The sequence below is a fragment of the Crocuta crocuta genome, unplaced genomic scaffold, assembly GCF_008692635.1.
Source record: "Crocuta crocuta isolate KB4526 unplaced genomic scaffold, BGI_CrCroc_1.0 scaffold56, whole genome shotgun sequence".
Lineage (NCBI taxonomy): Eukaryota > Metazoa > Chordata > Mammalia > Carnivora > Hyaenidae > Crocuta > Crocuta crocuta.
The window spans coordinates 4,569,316-4,595,165 of NW_027531334.1; the positions used below are offsets into that span (position 1 = coordinate 4,569,316).

The 25,850-nt window shown below is 34.5% G+C and overlaps 1 protein-coding gene across 1 annotated transcript in view; it reads right to left on the bottom strand.

The window, feature by feature from the left end:
* The window catches only part of NECTIN3 (nectin cell adhesion molecule 3), a 123,910-nt gene that overhangs the window by 72,309 nt on the left and 25,751 nt on the right, over positions 1-25,850 (bottom strand). The window contains exons 5-7 of the mRNA XM_077771866.1: positions 10,754-11,095; positions 2,892-3,188; positions 89-206 (exon numbers count right to left, since the gene is read on the bottom strand). Of these exons, the coding sequence (XP_077627992.1) occupies positions 89-206; positions 2,892-3,188; positions 10,754-11,095 (757 nt within the window). The remainder of the gene's footprint in view (positions 1-88; positions 207-2,891; positions 3,189-10,753; positions 11,096-25,850) is intronic.

Below are 25,850 nucleotides of genomic sequence, written 5' to 3' on the forward strand. Positions count from 1 at the left end.
TATTACACGGATAAAAAAATTAATTATGCATTTAAGAATACTTTTTACTTTTAAATAATTTCTCTTTAGAAGTATCTGATATTATTACCTGCTCCACACAGATTTGAAGGGTGGTGGATTTGCATCAGCATTACACTTGAGATTAACACCTTTTCTTCCTACAAACCAATTCCCATCATAGCCTGTTACTGAAACCTCAGGAGCATCTATAAAATAAATGCATAACAGGACAAATTATATTTTGTTAATGATAAATGCAATATAAAATGATAAGGCATTAACATAACAGACTGCGGAAGACAGTAGTTAATAAATATTAGTAGACTGAAAGAATGAGTGCCTGAATGTACAATGAGTACCCAAACCCTAGGCAACTATGAGCATGTATACAGTTCTAGTTATTATGGACACTGAATGTAAGAATATTCACAAACCTATAATCACCAAGAACAAAATTTAAGAGTTCTATTATGAGAAACACAGATATATGAACAAAGGAAATACATTATACTACCTAATTTGATGAGAAATGGCATTTAAATACCAAGTCACCATATACAACTGTGTTTTAAAAAAAAAAATGTTTGATCTGAAAGAAAATAACCCCTAAGAGATACAAAATCAATCACAGAGATTAAATTCTCTGTATTATAAGCAACTAATATTCTATGGGTAAGTTGAGATGGGATGTGACACAAACTTTCTAAGGCTAAAATTAAAACTAAAGTAAGTTATTTATGGCCTCAACTGTTCTAAAACATGACATTTTATCCATTGCACCCAAACATCCTTTGGTACATGTGCAATATAATTAGTTAAATGAGCAATTATCCCTATCTACCAGCAATATAAATTTATGCCTTCCAACTATACAATCCAATACTAACCATTCATTCAATCATCATATTGTCTAACTGCTAATAAGGGCAGGAACTGTTTCAGGAATTTGGTATACATATAGACTCTGCATTCATAATATTTATTTTCTAATAGCTTTTAATAAGGAAGAGAATAATTTAAAAGTATTCACAAAAACCTGTTATGAGAGCCAAGAAAGGAAAGAACAGGATAATACAGAGAAGATAAGAAAGGCTTAATTTAGATTGGGGATGGGGCTGAGAAAGATCATGAAAGGCTTCCTAGGGAAATATCACTTATGCATGGTACAGGGGCCTGCTGTGAGTTATGCAGTAAACTAGATAAATAGTACATGACCAGGTGGGAAGTTACAGACAGACTAGGTCAGTTTAATTCTGCCAGGGAAACTTGATCTACTATCAACCAAGGTTTACAAAAAATGTGGTAAAAAATTAAACCTTTACTAAGGAACAATTAACTACCTTAGTAATTTTAAGAACGAAATGCCTGCCTCATAAATACCAGAATTAACAAACATTTTTATAACTTAAAATTGGTACTACAAAATGTTACTGAAAGAACAGTACAGATATCTGTGTGTTCACTTTCTTTTAATAAGAGGAAAGAACAAGTACTAAGCAAGGTATTCCCAAAGAATACCTCCAAACTTTGATATGAAGTCTGGATATAAAATTTTATCTCTTTAAATTTTGTTCACATGTTTTATAGGTCTCACTTAAAGAAAAAACTCATGAGTATTCTAACATTTAAAGAACAAGTCAATAAATCTAAGCCATAATTATATGCCTTACATTAAAAGAAATATTTTTATATATTTAGGATTGCATTCAAGCAAATACCAACCAAAAAAGAGTAACATATGTAATACAAACTGAAGAAGAATTTCAGTCATTACTAAATACAAGGAAGGACAAAATATATACGAGGAAAATATTAATAGTACTTACAATTGGGATCTGAATTTTACAAGAAAAAGGAAAAAGTTAAGTCTGTGAAAGTAAGGTAGGAAAAGGAAAAAGAGAAATTTTAATTGGATTCTCCAGAGAAGTGAAAAGAAGGTATCTGCACTCCAGAATAAAATGGTAATAACATTCACATAAGATTAAGTTCCCAAGTTCAACCCTATAAATGTTGAAAAAGATTCTTAGAATTAGCTTTAGAAACCATTACACAAAGTGTAATGAGTATGTACAATTTAAAATTCCACACATCATATCAAAAACAAAACACTAAGAATGAAAACTGTAACAGCACCTATTCATTTTCCTTGTTATAAGCTAGCTGCATTATTACTTTTTCTTCTGCTCAAAATTTTTAAATGCTACATAAAGAACATACCAACTGAAAAAATGTACAGGAAAAAGTATACACACATACATATACACATATACAAACTTTACACACAAGGGAGCATCCCTTAACAAAAAAATAAAAATACAACATGGGCAAGCTTTGAACTTATCTACAATGCTTATGATCCCAATGATGTCTCTAAAATACCGTCTTACTCTGTAACATGATCAATAAAATCAGATGTAAAAAAAAGCAGTAGTGAAACACACAGGTTTTCACACAAATAAAATGCACCTAGGCAATGAAAGATTTTTGCTGAAAACATCATGGGTAGTATGAATAAAACTGAAAAACAATAACTAAATTAACTGGATTGGAGAAGTTTATCTTGAAGTATTGTACATTTTGAGGTATAAATATTCCCACAATTGGCTTAAGTCCGGTCTAAAAAGGATAAGATTAAATAATTTTAAGTTGGAAAGCAACTTTAAAGTCACTCTCCATCTTTACAAACTAATAAAAAAATGTTCTGGTTACATGAAATTTCCATGAACATATTTTTAAAAATGAAGAAAGAAAAGGTCAACAAGGAAAAGCTGTAAGAATATCTGAATACTAAATATTCGAACTAAAAAGTCTGACATTGAATCATGTCAAAGGAAGAAAATTAAAATAAAATGCATGATATATTTAAAAAGTAAACGTTATCATTTACTTACACTGTATATCTAATATGAAAGAATATCGGATGTCCTTTTCCAAGGCTGGATGTTTTACAACACAAGTAATTCGCCTTCCTCTAGCAAACCTGGTTGGAAACAGCTTGTACTGACTGACAATTGTTGCTGTTTCATTTGGAAAAGAAGTTGTAGTGGATTCCATCTCACCAAGATCACCTTCCCAGTCAATGTGTGCAACTGGTTTTCCAGTGGCTGCGATACAAATGGCTGCTACCGTTTCATTTCCGCCATCAATTAAAGAATCTGGCCCTTTTATCAGGCTTACAGTGGGTTCAACTGTTTAAATTTTAAAAAAGAATTAGTTATATTTTAATATTTACATGCTTCCAAGCCATATCTACCCATATTTCATAAATTTAGAAGCAAATGCACATAAAATCTACACACACTTTTAAATAATACCAACATCAACTGGATTCTTAGAACGAGAGGATCATAAACCAAGACAAACAAGAAGCTAAGAGAAACTTTATAATCTTGAGGACAGTTCTCCCTAGTATACATTTTTCTTTAGTGACTGCTGAGTTCTCCCCAGTTAGCATATGAAAATGTCCTGTAAACTGGATCATAATTTCCCTTATGAGACTGTAAGTATTATCACTCTGAAAGGGGGGAATATAGTTTTTAGATATACTGCTTCATATTGCAGGAAAAATGTTTACAGAAAATATAAATTAAGTTACAAGTATGGAACCTACATTGTTTTTTTGTTTTTGTTTTTTTTGTTTTTTAAATATTTTTTATTTATTTCTAGGAGAGAGAGAGAGACAGCGTGAGCAGGGGAGGGTCAGAGAGAGAGGGAGTCACAGACTGAAACAGGCTCCAGGCTCTGAGCTGGCAGTCAGCACAGAGCCCGATGCAGGGCTCGAACCCACGAACCGCGAGATCATGACCTAAGCGAAAGTCGGACGCTCAACCGACTAAGCCACCCAGGCGCCCCGGAACCTACACTGTTAAAGTATAATGTCAATAATAGTTATGCTTAGCATGTAGATCCCATTACCTTTTTCTAGTATAAGAAAGCTCCTCAGCAGGTGAAAAGTATCCTCAATGTTTAGGTCCTTTCAATCTACCTTCTATTATAGTAACTATCTCTTCACATTTTCCAGCAAATTTTATGTACTTCTTTCTGTATAAATTCCTCAGTCTCACTTCAGGAATTATTTGACTCAAGCCTACAGTTTATTCTGTATATTAAGTTTTTATCTCAATAACTTCTTTTCATTCCCAAAATGTCCAACTAGTTCTTTCAGTGCCATCTGTTCTTGATTTATATCTATTTTTTTGTTTCATAATTGTCTTAAGGGATGTTAATATTTATGTATTTCCTTATGTATAAGATGTATTGCTATAAAATAGCAATAGGAAAAGTACATACAACACACGTAATGAACACTTTATAGTAAACATCTATGTAACCACCATACATCTTAATTCAAAAACAAGCATTAGCACTTCCCAGGTCCCTCAACATGCCTCTTCCTGACCTTGACACCTACCTGCCTAAGTATAAAATCATTATTGGAAATATATTTTTGTTTACTTTTCATGATAGGTCTACAAGCAACACATGCAAATCTAAATAACAGCTGCATTTTACCTATTTCTGAACTTTACACGAATAGTATTGGACTATATGCATATTTGTAACAGTTTTTCTTTGACTCACCTTTGTGTTCTTGAGATTAATTTATTTGAGAACAATTAGTCTTAGTTTATTATTCTGGAATTCATTTTTAACTTTTAATTTTTAGATCATTTAAATTTACATGCAATTGCCTAATTAATTTTAACTGTTGTATGGTTTATTTACCATTGGACATTGGTGCAGTTTCCTGTTTAGAATAAACAATTCTATAAGAAACATTCTCATTCATGTACCTTGGCATATTTGTCAGATGCTTCCCTAGTCTATCCCTCGTAGTGGAATTACTACTGCTATTTTTATTTTCAGTTTTACCAGATAATGCCAAAACAGCTTTCCAAAGTACCAAATTACTCCCGATCTTAGAGCTCCTACTGGTCCAAAGACTCACCACAAGTTCATAGTGTCTGACTTCCCAATGTTTGTGAATCTTGTTTGTATATAATGGTATTATCATTGAGACTGTATTTTTAATTTCTCACATTATGAATGAGGTTAAGGGTCTTTTCGTGGTTATAGGCCATGTGGAATTTCTTCTACAAAGTCCCTATTAAAACCAATGGCTTCTTCTTATTGATCTGGGAGGAGAACCCTTTTTTGATGATGTGGTAAAAATATCCTCTACTGTTTTGGACCTGTGATGTGTTTTGATAAGCAGAAATTTTTAATTCAAATGTACCAAAATTTATCAGTTTTTATTTACCTTTTATGGTTAACTGCTTTTATATACTAAAAATTACTTCTCTACTTCAGGGCAAACTATTATGTAATTTTTTAAAAATAATTTCTTGTTCTCTGCAGGAATTTTATAGATTGACTTATCTCTTCAAATGTTAAGTGATGCTATTTGATAGTCTATGTCTGATAATTCTATCATCTTTTATCTTTGCAGGTCTGTTTCTGTTGTCTTACTTGTGCTGGCTGCTGCTTATGGAGTCTTCTTTACTTGTATGCCTGCCTACTCAAGGAAACTATATGCCTGTGTTTGAATAATTGAGATAGAAATAATCTGAAGTCTAAAATAAAGTACTTTTCTTCCAGACCAGAAAAAATTGGAGTTTTCTTCTACCAAGCTCCTGAAATCACTAACCAGGTCCAGGATCTCCTGAATTTAAGATCAGACCACTCAGGGGCGCCTGGGTGGCTCAGTCAGTTAAGCGTCTTGACTTCAGCTCAGGTCATGATTCCACTATTCACGGAATAGTGGATGTGGGTTCGAGCCCCACATCAGGCTCTGTGCCGACAGCTCAGAGCCTGGAGACTGCTTGAGATTCTGTATCTCCTTATCTCTCTGCCCCTCCCACACTCACGTGTGCACACACTCTCTCAAAAATAAAAAACATAAAAAATTAAAAAAAAAATCAGACCACTCAGGTAATTATAAACCTAGAAGTGTATAAGAAGGCTGGTTTACTTCTAGTTTACTACTAGTCTGAAAATGTAAGCTTTGGATAGTGAATAAAAGAAGGGTTATTAGACATCCCATATTAAGCAGAACTACACTTAGAAGTTTTCTCTGTCTTCTCAAGGCTCTCAAAATCTTAGCATCTCAGGTGTTCTGAATTCTCAAAAGCCCTCAGACTGAATGCAGCTTTCAGTGCTAGGCTTATTTCTGTTTTTACCTTCTCCCAGATTCTGCTCTAGTTAGACTTCTCACTATATGTCTTACCTCTTTGAAGTTTTCAATGGTTTTTTATATTGCACCCCTCCTAATGGAGAGTTAGTCTGAATAACTTATGCCATCATTAATAGAAGCTTTTATCTTTGAGGAACTTAAAATTTTATTTTAAAGTCAATTTTAAATTACATTATTTCTGTCTTCTCTGAAGGGAATAAATCTCCTGGCTGTAGATTTTACTGGCTTTCTGAAGTTACTTTTCTCATATACCTCAATATTTTAGTTAACTTCTCTGTACCCTTCCCTGTCTAGCAATTTTGCTGTTGCTTCCTCTTAAGATTCTACCAATGCCCCCCTGAATGGGTATTCTGAAAGGGGAGAACATGATGTTTTCCCAGCCTTGTGTGAATGCCAGAATTGTTGGTTAGATCTAAGGCTTTCTGTTGGTTCTTTCCCCCATCTCAAAAGGTTCCTCTCCCATGTACACAGATCAGTACTGAACCAAAGACTTGAGAGGACCCTTCTGTAGATCTCTAAACAACGTGCGCGCTCTCTGATGCTCTTGGCTTTCCAGTATTTTCCTCCACAAATTCTAATCACTTGTCCTCCCTGAATTCCAATGTCTCTTTTACTCTCTGAAACCATCATTCTCTGCTTCAAATCCCTGTCACTGAGCTGTACCCTGGAAACTGCCTAAAGAGGAAACGTTGGAGGAACTCACTTTGTTTTCCTTCTTTCAGGGATCATAATCCTACACTGCCTATTTTCCCATGACTAAAAGCTTTCTTATTTGCCTGGTTTCTTGTTCTTAGAAGAGGGTAAATCCAGTTCTGTCATTCCATCATGCTCAACAATGGAATTTTTTTACAGCAAAAGCAGTATCTCTAAAAACTGGAAAAACAGGAGAAAGAAAAATTACCCACAACTACAATATCCTAATGCAGTCATTTTCACCTTCTTCCACTTTTCTTCTTTTTCTAGTTTCTATATGGATATAATTATGGCATACCCATTTTTTTTTTGGCTTCCCCCCCCTCAAGCAGCAACATTTCTCTTAATCATAATTCTAACAACTATATACTATCCCATTTAGAGAAGTAATCAACTATGTAACAACTGTTCTACCATGGGGCATTGTCGTTAAATTTTTCCAAAGATTTTTTGTTGTATCACATTCCCTTAATTTAGTTTTTATCACTAACACTGCACTGAAACTCTAAGGTCACCATGTAAACTAAAGGCTCAATATTTCTGTATGCCTATTTTCTTTGACTAACTTTATAGAATTTGATATTTTGGCGTAGTTCTTCACATTCAGTTCCCAAAGAACTAAGTACTAATGCCTTAAGGTATCAGTTGTAAGTAATGAATTACCTTCTGGGCTATGCATTTAGAATGATACTAGCTGTGGACCATCCTTAGGAAAACTGAAAAAAATGGTTATTCAAATCATGTGCTATAGGGCTTAATTCTCCCTGTGGTAAAAAGCTGCTAAAGTAATCTTAAAAATTTTATCTTCTCATCATGTAAGTAGTATTACTTTGCTCGAGTTTTTCTCAAAGCTCTTTTTGAACTCTTCATTTGTTTCTTCCTACCTCTGCAGTAATAAATACTGGGTCCTGGGCCTTCAGTTACTTTTTGCATCTCCCTTAATTAAAAACTTTTATATGTTACATACTATTATCCAGAAACTCCACAGTTTCTAAATACCTGCCTGGGATTTTTTTTGCCTATATATCCTCAAACTCAATAAAACAAATGCTTGAACTCATTATCTTAGCCTCCCAACCTCAACACCTGGTTTTCATTCAGACACGCCCATTGGAATTAATAGTAACATAACTTATTCAATTACCAGGGTTCAAAACCTGTTATGCTCAAAGCTCCCTTGCTTCTTGTATCCAATCAGTTACAAAGTCCTGACAACTATTCCTCTATAACAGTTCCCTTCTTTCCTCAAGTGGCGGAAATTAGAAAATTAATTTCAAGTCTTCATATCCTCAAGGCTGAGGGATTGTGATTTTAGGACTTCTTCATTTCAATCCATCAAAAACGCCAGACTGATCTTCATAAATCACAACTTTTATCACATTACTCCCTATATCAAGTCTACTATGACTTAAGTATTTTTGTAAGCAAAGTGAAAGCTGTGCTTCTCAAACTTTACTCTGAATATGAATCATTTGGCTATCGTGCTAAAATGGAGACTTACCATTCATTAAGTCTGGGAGGGGCCTGAAATGCTGCATTTCTAACAAACTCCCAAGTGATACCAATGCTGCTGGTTCATGAACCACACTTTATACAGCAAGAGTCTGAGAGTAGAAAACGGGAGGCAAGAAGCACAGTACCTTATACTAAGTTGGCATTTCTGTTAATACAAGCTCAAATTCCCCATCCTAAACTTCAAGTTACTTTAATGCAGTCCTACTCAACTCTCTAGCCTTTAATTCTTGGGCTTTATATAAATCTTGTAAGCAAACAAATTAGTCAATGGTTCCACTAATAAGGGTTCTCAACAGTAAGCGATCTCTCCTCTCCTCTCCCAGAGGACACCTAGCAATGTCTAGAGACATTCTTAGTTGTCATAACTGAAGGACTGCTACTAGCCATCTGGTGGTGGGTAGAGGTCATGGATGCTGCCAAACAGTCTATAATGGACAGGACAGCTCACTACAACAATTTCAGCACAAAATGTCAACAATGCTGATGCTACAAAACTCTGCTCAGATGTGGTTTTTTGCCTCCCTACACTGGCTCACTTATTCTCCCTATACTTAATTCTCCTTCTTCTTACCCAAAACCTACCCAAAGTTCAAGGACTGACTCAACTATTTTTTTTCTACCCCACATCCGTAGACTAAAAAGCTCACCAATCCATTCTTAGACCTTACTTAAATAACATTTAAATGGGCATGACTGCTATATACTAGGAACCCTTGTAGGCTTTGGAGAGATAAAGTTAAATTTCAAAGTACATAGTTTCAGTCCACCAAGTGTTTCTAATGGAGAAAACACATAATAAACAATATGGTAACTGCTGTAAAATATAAGCTCAAGATACAATGGCAAAGGAGCCAAAAAAGAAAAACATCAATTTACAAGGGGTTATATATTTCAACAATGGCTTCTAAAAGGATATGGTCTGACGAACAGCAGTCAACTACAAGAATGTAGGAGAGAGCCAGGAAGAAAAAGAAGGCAATCCAACCAGAAAGAAAAACACATGTAAAACAAACAGGTATTACCAGAACTGCAAATAGTTTATCATGATTATTAAATGTGGGTTGTTAGGAAAAGCGGAGCAAGGGATGGAAGAGAAGAAGCTGGAGATACAGGCATGGGTAAAACCATGACAGTCCTGAGTTTAAAATCATTGAATACTGTATTAATTTAGAGGGAATTACTAAAATTTAAAACAAAAAAAAATTTATTCACAGGAGCTCCCTCTTCCACACATTAACTATTACTTTTGTTGTGACCTTTTTTTACCCTGAAGGCGTGCACTTGATTTTTCAGCTATTTATGCCTTGTCTTCTAAACAAAACATTTCTCAAAAGTATCAATTTCATTAATATGAGTTAGATATCCCCATAGCTATTAGGGCATACCACAAACATATAAAGCCCTCAAGAATTTAGTTTTATTTCTATTTTTAAACAGTATCTCTCAACATGAAAAAATACCTACCATAGTTGGGACAAATCTGCTTTCCTGCATTTCAGAGACCCTGAAATTATGCCTTTAAATACTAGGGGCTGTGTACTTTTTTGTTTCTCTGAAAGCAGGCACTGAGACCAAGTGAGGGGTACAAACAGCTTTTTATGAGAGTTTAACATTGGGAAGGAAAAGTGAAGGAGGACTGTGGATGGGTGCTATCAGCCAGTCTGACCAAGTTCCCACCAGGCAAAGACTGCCTGTTAAAGGAGTACTATTTTGGGTGGAAATGGCTCAGGTTGCTATTACTCTCTAATCCTTATTCTATTACTCCAAAAGTATAAACCAGTATTTCCAAACTGGTGTACCTTTCACTCTAAGTGGCTAAGAAGCTCATTTTAAATTCCACCATAAATTCTAACAGTTATCAGAAAAAGGCAGAAGATTGTTCATTACAAGCAACAGCCCAAGAGTCAAACAGCTATGAAATCCACAGTAGCAGAAATATAATTTGATTTCAGAAATAAACATGAAGTGTATCAATGGGCTCTAAGACAAGTCATTTAAATAAATGGAAAAGCTTATTTAAAAATAGTAAAGTTTGAAAATTTGAGAATATTGAAAATGTCAAAAACACTCAGCACTCAGTATTATACATAAAAAATAATCTTTCATGAAGAAAGGAAAATAGCTAAGAACCACATGGTATCACATAACTGGTTAGGGCAGATACAGACAAAATTTTGTTTAAATTGAGAGAGGCTAGAATCATAGAATTTTAAGACAGAACTTGGAAAATCATATTTGAATTATTTCACATCTAAATATATATATATATTTTCAATTATTTAAAAATCTTGAAAATATTTTTATTATAATTCTTGCCACTATCACCAAAATATATAATTCAAGCATACCTACCTAATACAGTTACAGTTGTAGAGGACTGAGCATTTCCAAGTGGGAATGTAACAGCTTTGCATATGTATTTTCCAGAATCCGAGAATCCTATGTTATGCAGAGTAATTGTAGCATCATTAAGTGAATAGTTTTTAAACAAGACTCTTCCCTGATACTCTCCTTGAACAGAGAATCCATACTGAGGATGATGAACTGCAACAGTCTGTGAACTTTTGCCATGGATCTTCTCCCATGAAATCTGTGTTATAGTTTCATTTACTTCAATTAAACACTTCAATGAAACATTCTTTCCCCATACTGCTGTGACATGTGGCTCCACAATAATTGGTCCAGCTAAGGCACCTATGGGGGGGAAAAAACAGTTCTCAAAATGGAAAAAACTTATACTAACATCTGATCATTCTCCCCCCAGCCCTTCCTGTTTCCCTCTCTCCCTCCCACTCTCCCTTCTACAGGTCCTCACAGGTGTAACACACACACACACACACACACACACACACATTTTGAGAAAATAAGAGGAAGGACTCAAAAGAGGTAGATGTTCCCAGGGCTGAATGTTAAAACCACAGGGTGACTCTCAAATAAATCAAATACCTGCCAATATTGTTGCATGAAAGGAAAAAGCAATAGATTGGGCCAAGAATAAGCTTGGAAGATCAGTTCCCAGGCAAGCCTTCCGAGGAGATCCCAGCTCTGACACCTTGACTGCAGCCTAGTGAAAGTCTCTTACGCAAAGAAGCCGGCTGAACCATGCATAAGGTCGTGACACACAGAGACATAATAGTGCACACTGTTTTAGAGTTACTAAGTTTTAGGATTATTTGTTAGTTAGCAATAGATAACTCATACATGCAGGATCTGTTGAACCAAATATAATACCAAAGAATCTTCCTCTAGAGGGTCCCTCTATCAAAAATATCTATAAAAACCTTCACTTCAGATACACCAACTGCCAAAAAACATTCATTAAAACAACACTTCTATAAATATGAAATCAATTTTTTCCATTTCATGAATGAAAAAAAATGCCACAACCAAAAGTTAAAATAAAATGACAACAAACTTTTCCCTTATAATACTGACCCCCTTCCTGAAAGCAATGGGTGAAATCTAAATTATTTTAATAGATATAAGACTAATATTTATGAAACTAAACTCAAGCAAGACACTGCTCATTGACAAGTATATTACAACATATATACAAGCCCTTGGAGAGCTTATAACTCACATGTCTCCTGACCAAATAAATATTCAAATTCAGAAATAAACCAATATAAACACTCAAACATGGAAACTGTATAAACAATATACTATATAAATAGTAACTTTGAAATTTAGAGTTATGTCTAATATTTTTAAATGAATCTAAAAATATAGAGGTATCACCTAAAACATAACCACAAAAATGTGTTTTAAACATGTTCAAACAATTCTAAACAACAACAAAAACTTTACAAAATATTATTTCTATGAGCCCTTTTAGGGGAAATAAAACCACAAATAAGTAAAAAGTAAGTAAAGAGACAAACTGTACCATCCAAACCATACATGAATAAAAACAAATAATAAGAAATAAGAGAGCAAACTGTGTCACCCAGGAGACAACTGAAGGAACGTATTACAAAAAAGGACTGACAATTCACAGTGACTATACTTAACAGCTATGGAAGAAAAAGGTTTTATTTAGCCACTCCCCTCCAAAAGTATCAAGTCCCCCAAATTTATTGTGCTCTATCACCTTTCAAGTATAATTTCTAAGCTTTTAAAATTAAGCCAAGACATATAAATTATGTAAGCATTGTAATGTATTTTAGCAGGCTACCACAAGCCTAGCAGTAAACCAGAAAATATATAAATGATCAATTTATGAATATTAAAAATTTCATATATTATGAAATAATACCCAGTTTATATTGTAAAAAAAAAAAGATACAATGACTAAGTAGGATATTCCAAGAATGTAAGGATATTTTTTAAAAATTTTTTTAATGTTTATTTATTTTTGAGAGAGAGAGAAAAAGAGCACAAATAGGGGAGGAACAGAAAGAGAGGGAGACACAGAATCTGAAACAGGCTCCAAGCACTGTCAGCACAGAGCCTGATGTGGAGCACCAACTCTTGAACTGTGAGATCATGACCTGAGCTGAAGTCATAGGTTAATCGACTGAGCCACCCAGGTGCCCCTCTAAGGATATTTTTAAACTATTTATAACACTGAAAGCTCACAGTGACTTCCTCATTTGATGCTGAAAAGGCATTCAATAAAATTTAACGTTCATTATCTGATTTTTAAAAAAAATCTATCGACGAAAGGATTCTTAATAATAAAGTAGATTTTTCTTAAATCAGTAGCCATCATCAAGAGGGCCTTGCTACTAAAACTAGAAAAAGAGGGCCTTGCTTAACCACTGAGACTCCAGGTGCCCATAAAAAGTGTTTAATTTTACTCATAAATATTAATATTACTATCAGGTTTTTCTTTTTCATCTTTTGTTTTAATACCTAGGAGATAATGAGCAATTTTTATTTTCCAATTTTTCTGCAAAATTATTCTTAGTTTTTGCTTGCTACAAAAGTAAACTCTGGCACAGTTTTCTGTTGTTTCAACTCTTAAACCTCTGAACAAGGCTTTATACTACCTTTCAAGTATTGGTAATTTAGCTCCTCCGTAGATTCCATAAGCTCCTAATGATATATGTCCTTTTTTGTGTTTGAGTTAGCCAGAGTTAAGTTTCTGTTGCCTGCAAACAAGTATCTAATATATTTCCAATCCTAGACTAAACCCAAAAGTTAAAAACCACTTCTAAGTAAGATCTTCCTCCATGGAAACTTAAAACTGTACAGAAACAGATTCTTCACTGTAGTTCTCATACCAAAGTCACTGTTCGAATGCCTCACTTCGCAAGGTCTCCCAAACATTAAGCCTACCTCCTCCCCCAACTTTCCCACATGAAGTAGAGTTTGACAAGAGAACAGAAGTGTGTCCTCAAGAAATGTAAATGTTTATTTCTTTTTTTATTATTAATGTTTTATTTATTTCTAAGAGAGAGAGAGAGACAGCGTGAGCAGGGGAGGGTCAGAGAGAGAGGGAGACACAGAATCCAAAGCAGGCTCCAGGCTCTAAGCCAGCTGTCAGCACAGAGCCCAATGCGGGGCTCGAACCCATGGAACTGTGAGATCATGACCCCAGCCGAAGTTGGATGCTCAACCGACTGAGCCACCCAGGTGCCACAAGAAACGTAAATGTTTATTTCTAAAGACCCAAATTATTTGAAGTTTTTTAATAAAGTTCTTCATTAAGAGTGATGTAAGTCTAGAATATAAAAGAGGCTAAGGAACAGCAAAGAACTGAACCTTTCATATCTGGCAAGAGCCTACCTGACATTGTCATAAGGTGTTCCTCATTACTGCACACTCCAGAGGCCAAAGAAAAGCAAAATACATTTGTACCAATGACTAATTAATTAAATTGAATTTATTATCCTTTCAGAGAGAAAAAGAGAGAAAAGTGTTTTCCTTAGCTCCCATGAAAACACTAGAATCATGAAAATAAAACTGTTTGTATTTTTCATGTATATTTGAATAGTCTGTCAGGATTTAGAGCGTGATGAGGATAAAAATCATTTGGAAATATTTTTTTAAAAAGTGTGTGACAGAAAAAGAAAATATAATGATTCATGTCCTATAACTTCTATGGGTTAGTTAAAAACAAAAAGTGACTTCATGTTCATATTAGAGACCATATTAAAGTATCTGAGAGGAAGTATAAAGTGACCACTATTCACTTTCCTACTTCTCCCACTCCCAACAATGAGCCAAAAAGTAACAGAAGTCATCACAAATCTATCCTTAATACTATGTTTTTTAAAAATGTTTTTAATTAAGTTTATTTATTCTGAGTGAGAGAGAGAGAGAACAAGTGGGGGGGAAGAACAGAGAGAGGGGGAAAGAAAAGAGAGAATCCCTCTGTCAGTGCAGAGCCCGATGCAGGGCTCAAACCAGAGATCATGACCGGAGCAGAAATCCAGTCAGTTGTCTATCGACTGAGCCACCCAGGTGCCCCAGTACTATCTTTTTTGATACTTTGATACAATTTTTTACCACATCTCGTTTCTCAACCTATGGAAATGGCAGGTATCTTGTACATTTTAGGTCCCAGGATCTTCTAAGTGTTATTTATCATCTACAAAATAGGTATATGCAAATATTCTCCAAATCAAGTGTTTACTGTACTCTATGTCCGATTACAAACAATACTTCCAAAGAGGTATGGATCTTTTCAGACTTCTCAGAATTTAGAATAATTTTTTAAAGCAACATCTGAAGTAAGTACACATTTTCAAGAAACTAACAGAGGTATTTTCAACAATTTCAGCATACTTAAAAGTTTAGATGAATCCGATTTATCACTAGCACATTCAATAATTAATCTCAATTGTTTTAAACTAATAAATGGATATGTCACATCAGCTTTGAAAATTTAACAGAAAATTCTTTTCTATAAAATCCCCAAACAACACTCAAAACAGAAATAAGCATAGAAGAATGAAGTCAAGTGAATTAATAGAATGTAAAAACTATGAATAACTGCAAATTCAAATACTATTAGAATATGGAAGAATCTCTATCTTCTTGTCATGACTTAACTAGAAAGGAGAACTCTGGGATCACAGGAGGTCCTATATCCTAAGGGAGAAACTGAATCACATACTAAAAATAATGAAGAAAACCCAGGACATTCATTTATCAGTATGAATTAGGAATATACTTTTGTGCCAGGCACTGTTTTAAGTACTGAAGATGTCCCTGTATTTATGAAGTTTAAATTCTAATTAGAGAAAAGGAATTAAGATAAGGTATCATATAGTAGGAAAGAAGGAGGAAAATAAAGGAAAGTAACAGGGATTACTTTTGGGTACCACCAACACTTGTTGTAGATGCAAGAGAGAAGATGGGATTTGAGTCAGGATAATTAATCAAAGTGGTAATGTTAAGCAGTGTTAAGCACAATTCTGGATACACTATATTGTGAAAGAAAAACAAAAAGGATTCCTGGTGGAACAAAACACTGGGCCTAAGAAAATAGAAAGGCCAAAATTATTCCATAGTTTTTGGCCTGAGCAAGTGAAATCATAGAATTGCCATTTACCAAAATGAGACCATCAAGTGGAGCATTTTTAAGGGTCTGAGGTAGAGAAGAGTTCAGGAATGCAGTTTGAGACTTGCTTATTTCACAACCAAATGGAAATGCTGAGTAAGTAACTGGATGTATAAGCTTATGCTGTTTTGGAGAAAGTGATAAACTGAAGATATAAATTTAGACTAATCAACATATAAAAGGTATATAAAGTCATGAGACTGAATGAAATCAAATACAGAGTATTAACAACATAAAGACCAAGCACCCATGGTGCATTCAAACATTTAAGGGTTTGGAAGTTGAGTAGAATTCAAAAAAGATGATGTCAAAGTGTAGTCGGGGAAGAAGAAAAAGCACCCAGAAAAATCTTGCACCATAAGTAAACCAAGTACCTAGAAAGGGAGAGTGATCAGCTATTCCAATTACTGCCAACTGGACAAACAAGGACCAATGAATTTAGTCAACTGTCTTAGTGACTGCGGAGGATAAAAGCCGACTGGAATAGATTTATAATAGCAGAGACTTCTGCTTATAGCCAAGGAGAAGTAAAAGGATTTACCCTCTTGCTTGAAACAACCATTTCAAGGCAATGATCAACAAAGAATATTGATCCTGAGAGTAAACATACAAGCTAAGACCAATAACTGACCTCAGTTTACCACCTGGAGTGAACCCAAAGGCCTCAACACGGGGAAAGAGAATCTAATAGCTAAGCAATCTCCCTGACATCTATCCAAAACTGTACAATCAAGCAAGAAAAAGAAACAAAAGGCATCTAGATTAGGAAAGAATAAAGTAAAAATGTATTTCCAGAAAACAATCATCTGTGTGGAAAATCTGATGTATTTTCTATAAGAAAGCTACTGTAACAAGGGCATTTAGCAGAGACAGTAGTCCTTACATAGCACCTAAGATCAATATACAAAAGTCAATTTTATTTTCATGTATTAGCATTGAAAAAATTGGAGGTGGGGAGGGATTTAAAACACTGCTGTTTCACATCAAAAGAAAAAAAATGAAATGGGGACATACCTGACAGAAGTTATGAAAAACCCAGTTAAAACTATGAAATTTGCTAAGAGAAATTAAAGACCTAAACAAATGGAAAGTAAACTCTTCTCATAGAAGACTTAATATTCCTAATATTAATTCTTTCTAAGTTGAGCTACAGATTAAACACAATCCCAATTAAAATACAATCAGATTTTTATAAAAATTGACAAGCTCTTTTCCTTGAAATTCACGTGGACATGCAAATGTAAATTTTTGTGACTTTAGATTGGCAAGTATTTCTTAGCTTTGTTACCAAAAGCACAATTAGTGAATTTCATCAAAAATTATCTATTCGTCAAAATATACTCTTAAGACAAGCCACTTAATGGAGAAAAACTTTGCAAAACATTACTTGATAAAGGATTTCTATCTGATAAAGAACGTGAATTCAAAACACTTATAAAGACTTCTGTAATTTTCATAAAAAGAAAATAAAACAAGCCAACTAAAAACATGAGGAAAAGTTCTGAAGAGACATCACCAAATAGCATTATGAATAAGTGCTCAACATCATTAGGGAAATGCATATTAAGACCACAATAAGATATCACTACCCAGATATTAGAGTGACTAAAATTAAAAAGACTGAGAATGTGGAGGACCTGGAATCCTCCTTCACTGCAGGCTGAACTGCAAAATGGTACAACCACAATGGAAGACACCAGCAGTTTCTTAAACAAACACCGTATCATCTACCCATTTCACCTCTATGTCTACACTCACTAGATAAGAAACGACGTGTCTATACAAAGACTTGTAAACAAATGTTCACAGCAACTTTAGTTATAAGATCCAAAAACTGGAACCAACTCAAACATCCACCAAGAAGAGAATGAATAAACAAATTGTGGCATAATCATACACACTATACTATTACATATATGTATATATTAATTCATATGTATGTACTAACATATGTATATACTAATACACATATACACACACTATTCAGCAATAAAAAGAAATACGCACAACTAGGAACAGAGGGGACCGTCTTCAACTTGATAAAGAACAATTATTTTTTAAAAACCTACAGCTAACATCATATTTAGGGTGAGAAACTAGAAGCTTTCCCAGTAAGATCAGGAACAAGGCAAGGATGCCTCCTCTGTTGTACCTTTATAGCATTATACTAGAAATTCTAGCTAATGTAAGAAGAAAAGGAAATAAAATGTATACTGATTGGAAAAGAAGAAATAAAGCTTTGTTCAGATATGATTTTGTGATGTAGAAAATCAGAAATAACTGACCAAAAAATCTTCCAACTAATAAGTAGTTACATCAAAGCTGCAGGATACAATCGCTTTCCTATATGCCAGCAAGGAAAAGTAAAATTTCACATTAAAAACACAGTATCATTTACATTAGCACTCCAAAGATGAAATATTTGAGTATAAATCTTAACAAAATATGTGCAAGATCTATCTGAGGAAAACTACAAAACTAATCAAAGATATCAAAGAAGAACTGAATAAATGTAAACATAGTCCACATTCATGGATAGAAAGACTCAATGTTGTCACGATGTCAGTTCTTCCCAACATTATCTATAGATTCAACATAATCCCAGCAAGCTATTTTGTGGTTATTAACAAACTGATCCTAACAGGTATACGGAGAAACAAAAGACCCAGAATAGCCAACAAAATATTGAAAAAGAAGAACAGAGTCACAGGACTAACACCACATGACTGCAAGACTTAGTATAAAGCAACGCTGACCAAGACAGTGTGGCACTGGTGAAAAAATAGACAAGTAGATCAATACAACAGAGACTTCAGAAATAAATTCATACAACTATAATCAATAAATCCTGACAAATTAACAAAGGCAGTATTTTCAACAAATGGTGCTGGAACTGCACATCCACATACAAAAATAAGAATCTAGACCAACTTTATACCCTTCACAAAAATTAACTCAAAATGGATCACAAACCTAAATGTAAAATGCAAAACTATAAAATTTTCTAGAAGATAATACAGGAAGAAATCTAGATTACGTTGGGGATGGTGATGACTTTTTAGAAACAACACCAAAGACATGATCCAAGAAATAATGGACAAGCTAGACATGATGAAAATTAAAATTTCTGCTCTGCAAAAGACACTACCAAGAGGAGAAGACAAGCCACAGACTGGGAGAAAGTAAAAGACATGTATAAAAAAGGGCCAATATCCAAAATACACAAAGAACATTTAAAACTCAACAATATGAAAAAAACAACCCAAATGAAAAATGGGGCAAAGACCTTGACATCTTACCAAAGTAGATATACAGATGGCAAAGAAGCATATGGAAAGATGCTCAATATGTCATTAAAGACTTGCAAATTAAAACAATTAGACACCACTGCACACCCATTGGAATGGCTAAAATCCAAACACTGACAATACTAAATGCTCACAAAGATATGGAGCAACAGGAACTACCATTCATTACTGGTAGAAATGAAAACTGGTACAGCCACTGTAGAAGACAGTTTGGCAATTTCTTACAACACTAGCTATACCCTTACGTTATAAACCAGCAATTGTGTTCCACTGTATTTACCCAAACAAGTAGAAAACTTACGTCTACACAGAAAGCTATGCGTGGATTTTATGGCGGTTTTATTCAGAACTGCCAAAAACTTGTCAAAGCAACCAGTGCCCTTCAGTAGGTGAATAAACTTTGGTACATTCAAACAATAGAGTGCTAAAAAGAAATGAGGTATAAGCCATAAAAAGACATGGAGTTACCTCAAATGTATATTGTTAGGTTAAAAAAGCCAATCTGTAAAAGCCACATACTGAATGATTCCAATTATATGATATTTTGGAAAAGGCTAATTATGGAGAAAAGATCAGGAGTTGGGAGAGGAGGGGAAATGAACAGATGTAATAGAGAATTTTTAGGGCAGTGAAACTACTCTGCAATACATTTGTCATAACCATGGAATGTACAATACCAAGAGTGAACCCTAATGAAAACTATGGCCTTTGGGTGATGATGATGAAATGTCAATGTAGGTTCATCAATTTTAACAAATGTATCACTCTGATAGAAGCTGGTGGGGGGTACCAAGGGGAAGGGTGACCAGAGTACATATGGGAACTTTATGTACAATGCATTCAATTTTGCTGTGAACTAAAACTGCTCTATAAAAGTAAAGTCCTGGGGTACCTGGGTGGCTCAGTACGTCAAGCACCCAACTCTTTATTTCAGCTCAGGTCATAATCTCATGGTGCATGGGTTCAAGCCCCACAATAGGCTCTGTGATGACAGAGTGGAGCCTGCTTGGGTTTCTCTTTCTCCCTCTCTCTCTCTGCCCCACCCCCACACTCATTCACTCATTCTCTCTCTCTCCCCCAAAACTAAATAATACGTTAAAATTTATTTTTAACATTTATTCATTTTTGAGAGAGACAGAGTGTGAATGGGGGAGGGGCGGGGGGGGAAGGGAGACAGAATCTGATGCAGGATCCAGGCACTTAACTGTCAGCACAGAGCCCAACATGGGACTTATACTCACAAACCATGAAATTATGACCTGAGCCGAAGTCAGACACTTAACCAACTAAGCCACTCAGGCGCCCCTATTAAAAATTTTAAAAAGAAATATTTATATAACCAAATACTCACAATAAAAGGAAATAAACTGATACATGCAACATGGATAAATTTCAAAATAATTATGTTGATAGAAAAAATAAAGTATAATTCAATTTATATAAAACTGTAGAAAACGCAAACTACAGTGACAGAAAGCAGATAGGTGCTTACTTAGGGGAGGGGGACAGGAAGAGATGAGATGGATGATTTATAGATGACACAAGGAAACCTTTCACAGCAATGGATAACATTTCACTATCTTCACTGTAGTGACGGTTTAACAGGCATAAACCTTTGTTAAAACTTACCAAATTGTACACCTTAAGTAGATGCAATTATTATAGGTCACTTATACCTAATGATGCTGTTTTATATAAAAATGAGAATAGAAGAGAAATTGGAGAACATTTAGTATATAGAGAACTCTTGATTTTTACTATAAAGACAGACAAAGGGATAATAGCTCAAGAGAGATTATACATCAGGGAGTCTTTTTTAAATGAGAGATATAGCGTGTATCTATGCTGACTGAAATGACTGAAAAGCAAAATTTTTTTTTTTTTTTTTTTTTTTTTTTTTTTAAAAATTTTTTTTNGAATGCTGGACAGGACTCTGAGGACTCTGAGGGACATTACTAGACATCCGTTGTGTATCAGTTGTAGCTGGCAGAGTCTACCTTTACAGATCCGTGGGTATGGTGGTGAAAGTTGTGACTTCTTATGTTTGCTCTTTAAAAAAGAAAGGATTTTGTGTGAGAATAAAAGATGATGTTGAGAGGCTTAAAAAGATAGAAGATGTGGGAAAGAACAGATGGAATGAGCCAAAAGTACTCAAAGTATGACCCTTGAGAACCTCCAAGACTTTTCCATCGAAACTATGTTCACATTCATTCTATAATGTTATCTTTTTCACTCTATAGTATAGGATGAATGTACAGAATGTAGAAAATGTAGAATAGTATAGAATGTAGAGTATACAGTGGATATTCCAGAGGCTACATATGATACTCAGCAGATTAAATGCAGAAGCAGGTATGAAAATCCAGTTGTTATTAAGATAGAAGTTAAAGACATTTGTAAAAATAAAGAACTATACCACTTGTATCACTAATTTTTTCACAGAAAATACTTATTTTTGGGGGTGTCTAGGGGGACTCAAGGAGTTAAACATCTGACTGTTGATTTTCAGCTCAGGTCAGCTCTCTTACTCTCTCTCTCTCAAATAAATTTTAAAAATACTACTTTTTCATAAAAATACTTGTTGACATGTAATGACTTTAATTTTTTTTAATGTTTATTGATTTTTGAGAGAGAGAAAGAGACAGAGCATGAACAGGGAAGGGGAAGAGAGAGAGGGAGACAAAGAATCTGAAGCAGGCTCCAGGCTCCGAGCTGTCAGCACAGAGCCCAGTACAGAGCTCGAACTCACAAACCACAAGATCATGACCTGAGCCAAAGTTGGACACTTAACTGACTAAGCCACCCAGATACCCCTGTAATAACTATTTTTGAAGGAACTAAAGCATTTTTAAATTACTCAGTTTTAATTTTTAACCAAACAAATATTGACAGATAAGATCCACACTTACAAAAGCTTGCTGTAGTCAACGATAATTTTAAGAGTATAAAAAAGAACCACTCATTAGAAAAATCTAAGATTTCAGAGTTGTTCCAAGAACCACTTGCAGTTACTACTTTTGAATTATGGTGACACTAATCAGCATTCATTGCTTAAACGGAGGCATGGAATGGGCAAACTGTAAGATTTAACCCAGGTTGAGTTTTACCAGGCTAGCACAAATAAAAGATGATCAGGGGTTGATGGCAAGGAAGTGATTTCAATGATCGACTACAGACTTTCAGCTGGTCAAGAAGGTAAGAAAAGGAATAGGATGAAAGGATTATAGAAACCAATGTAGGTAAATTAATGGAATTGAAGTACTAAACCTCACTGAAGTGAAGTTGATAATGTCAGGGAGTGGGGAAGTCAATTTCTCGCGAGACTCAGTTTTCACATTTATAAAATGTCTCATTACCTTAAAGTTGTATATTCCTAAAAGTTGTCTGTCTTTACATATCATTTTATTGGACTTTTCATTTTATTGTTTCATTTGATCCATACACTCCATCCCGCCTCCCTAAAAAGCACACTATTAGGTAAGATAGGCAATTTTTGTTTCCATATGACAAATCAGGAATCAAAAGGGTTAAAAAACAAAACTTAAGCTGGGTCATACAAATAATAGGAGACAGTGCCATCTTCCATAGTAGAATCAGGGAAAGCTTTGCAATAGGTAGAATTTAAGCTCTTCCTTGAAAACTAAGATTTTCATAGGCTGGGAAGACCAATGCAAGCTAATCAAAGAGCCAGCATGAGGCCAAAATACAAAATAAGACTGGAGGGAAGGCTGAATTCAAAATGGGTAAAGGGCAGTAATCAGAAATGAAACAGTAGGAACTAGAACTAAAGTCTAATTATGCTTTGTAACAATGTTTAACAATTCTAGAATCCCAGGATCCCAGCCACTACCCACAAGTGTATTTAAATTAATTGAAATTAAATAAAATTTTAAATTCAAGTTTTCATTTACATTAGTCATATTTCAAATGCTCAACTGCCACACGTGGCTAGTAACTATGGTACTGAAGAGTACAACTGTATAACATTTGCTTCACTTCAGAAAGTCCCAGATAGTTCTAGAATGAAAGTTTAATAAAGGTTAACTTTTAATTAGTTAGATTTCTGTAATAATGATTTACATGTAACCAAACAAGGAATAACAGGTGACAGAGATAGCAAACTTCTACTCTTACTATTTCTATATATTAACACTAAATATAAACTTTATCCCACTGTATCATATCATCTTATCTTCAAGTAGTAACTTCAGCCTTTACAAAATGCTCTAAAACATTGTTTGCACCATCTATCCTCAATCACCACCTTTCAGTTTCAAATAGAGAAAATATCTTGATTTAACCAATCAACATAAAATAAAGGTTCTCTTTAGTTTATGCTTTAAAAGCGCAATTCCTTCATATTTTCAGAAAAGAAGCACAAAACCTTAGATCAGGAAGAGAACTTACAGGAGTCTGATCTAATTTCATTTTACAGAGACATTTGAGGTGATGTGCCCTTATTATATATAGCTAGTGGCTAAAGACGAAGATTTCAAAAAGTAATCTTGGCAACTCCATCATGCTGAGCACATTATAAATAAATTCTAATATCTATAATGATATTAGTGGGAACATTCAAAAGCTCAGTGACTTTCAAGATAAAAAGGTGAAGGGGGTACTGGAGTTCTTAAGTCAGCACTACTCCCACCAGAGGTGAACCACGTGGAAGAATGGATTTTCTTAACAATTACTAAGAATTTGTTCTTTCAGTACCATTGCATCCTGTGAAATTGTGGCAATTTTTAAACACTGATGAAATTATGAGTTTTAATCCTAATAACATTTATTCCCCCAAATACTCTAGTAGTTATCTTAGGTTTTACTGTTATTCCAGCAATAAAATCTATAATCAATAACTAGCAATTTTCAACTGAAAGAATTGTTTAACCATACTAATGAATTTACTTCTGATCCTTTAATATACTTTAACATTATAAGAGACATGTAATAAACAGGAGGCCTATGAATATGTACTCTCAGATGAAGTGCACACTGTAGAGAACAGGTGCTTCAAGGATAACGATCTATGGTCAATTCTCATAAATGACAGCCTTCTACAATGACCCAAGTAAAAATTTATACCCATTTATACAACATGCATTAATAATCCAAAAGTATCAAATTTACCATTGTAAATAAGAGAGGCATCTCTAACCAAGTACATGGAGCTTATGGTTCAGTAATACACTACTTCTGAGACTTAAATTGTGAATGATAGCAAGGTGGAATGAAAAAGCAAGAACTTTGGAATCAGACTAACCTAGATTCAAGAACACACAGACATCTCAATTTTTACCTGTTTGACCCTGGGTACTCAACAGTCTGTTTTAACACCTATAAAATGAGACTATTATCACCTAATTAACAAGGTTTCAGTAATTTTTCTAAAAAAAATTCAAACATGGAAGTATGCACGAAGCATCAAAGGAAGAACTGCTAGGGTTTGAGGTCCAGTTAAAGCTAACACCTAATTCTACAGCAGCACCAATCTGCATAGTTATATGATTTTTTTTCTCTCCAAGTATCATTAGTAGCTGAGAGGTAAGCATAAACAATCTCTACAGCTGTACTGATTTAGAGTTAAGATTTTACAAGGTGAAAGTTAAGAGAAAGGTAAGTGAAAAACACTGGAGCAAAGGATTAGATATTACAAGACAGGTCTAGGTTGAAAAAATAAGTGAGCTAATATGGACGAAAACACTGCAGATATGGCACACACTTAAGAGCTCAAATATTTACTGAGTTTCATTCACTGAATACTAAGTTCTAGGTACTATCATGTAGAAAATTTAATAGCCTCAGATTTCTAAGAGCTGAGAATCTAGAAGAGAAAATAATGCTTCTAAGGCAACGGAAGGTATGGGTAGAGTGATCATGTAATTTGTTAGCCAAGGCAAAACACACATTTCTTTGAGTGAGAAGGAAGTAAAGGAGTACTATTTGTAATTATGTCAAAATAACTGTTGCCTAGACATTCTGAGGCAAAATGGGATATATCCACTTTTAAGAGTGCCAATGTATGGTGACTTGGAAGAAGGAATGAGAGACGTGTATGAAGTGAGTAAGAAAAGCCCCATCTAAAAAGTAAAATTTTGGGGGCACCTGTGTGGCTTAGGCAGTTGAGTTTCAATCTCTTGATTTTAGCTCAGGTCACGATCCCAGGATCAGGGGATCAAGTCCCATGACAGGCTATGTCACTGAGTGTGGATCTGCTTAAGATTCTCTCTTTCTCTTTCTCTCTCCCTCCCCCACCCCGTCAGCCTCTCTTTCCCACTCGTGCTCACACTCTCTAAAATTTTTTTAATGTAATTTTCCTTTAATTACAAGTCCGAACTAGTGATTCTAATTTTATTTCTATAAATTTGTGTAAGAGTAATAGAACTTAAGCTGGATCTTAGGCAAGGTTAAGTTTTTCCAATCAGAGAAAAAGGCACTACAGAAAAAAGAACAGAAGTAAAGAGATTCACAAAAACATAAAATGCAAGGAGAGTTTAGAGAATTCAGAAAAACCCAGGTATTGGTAACAGAGATGAAACCAGAAAGGCGAATTCTTAATACAATTTCTTTGTACTTCCATTTGTTCACTAACACTTATTTAATACCTACCTGTATAGATCAGGCTTTACACTGA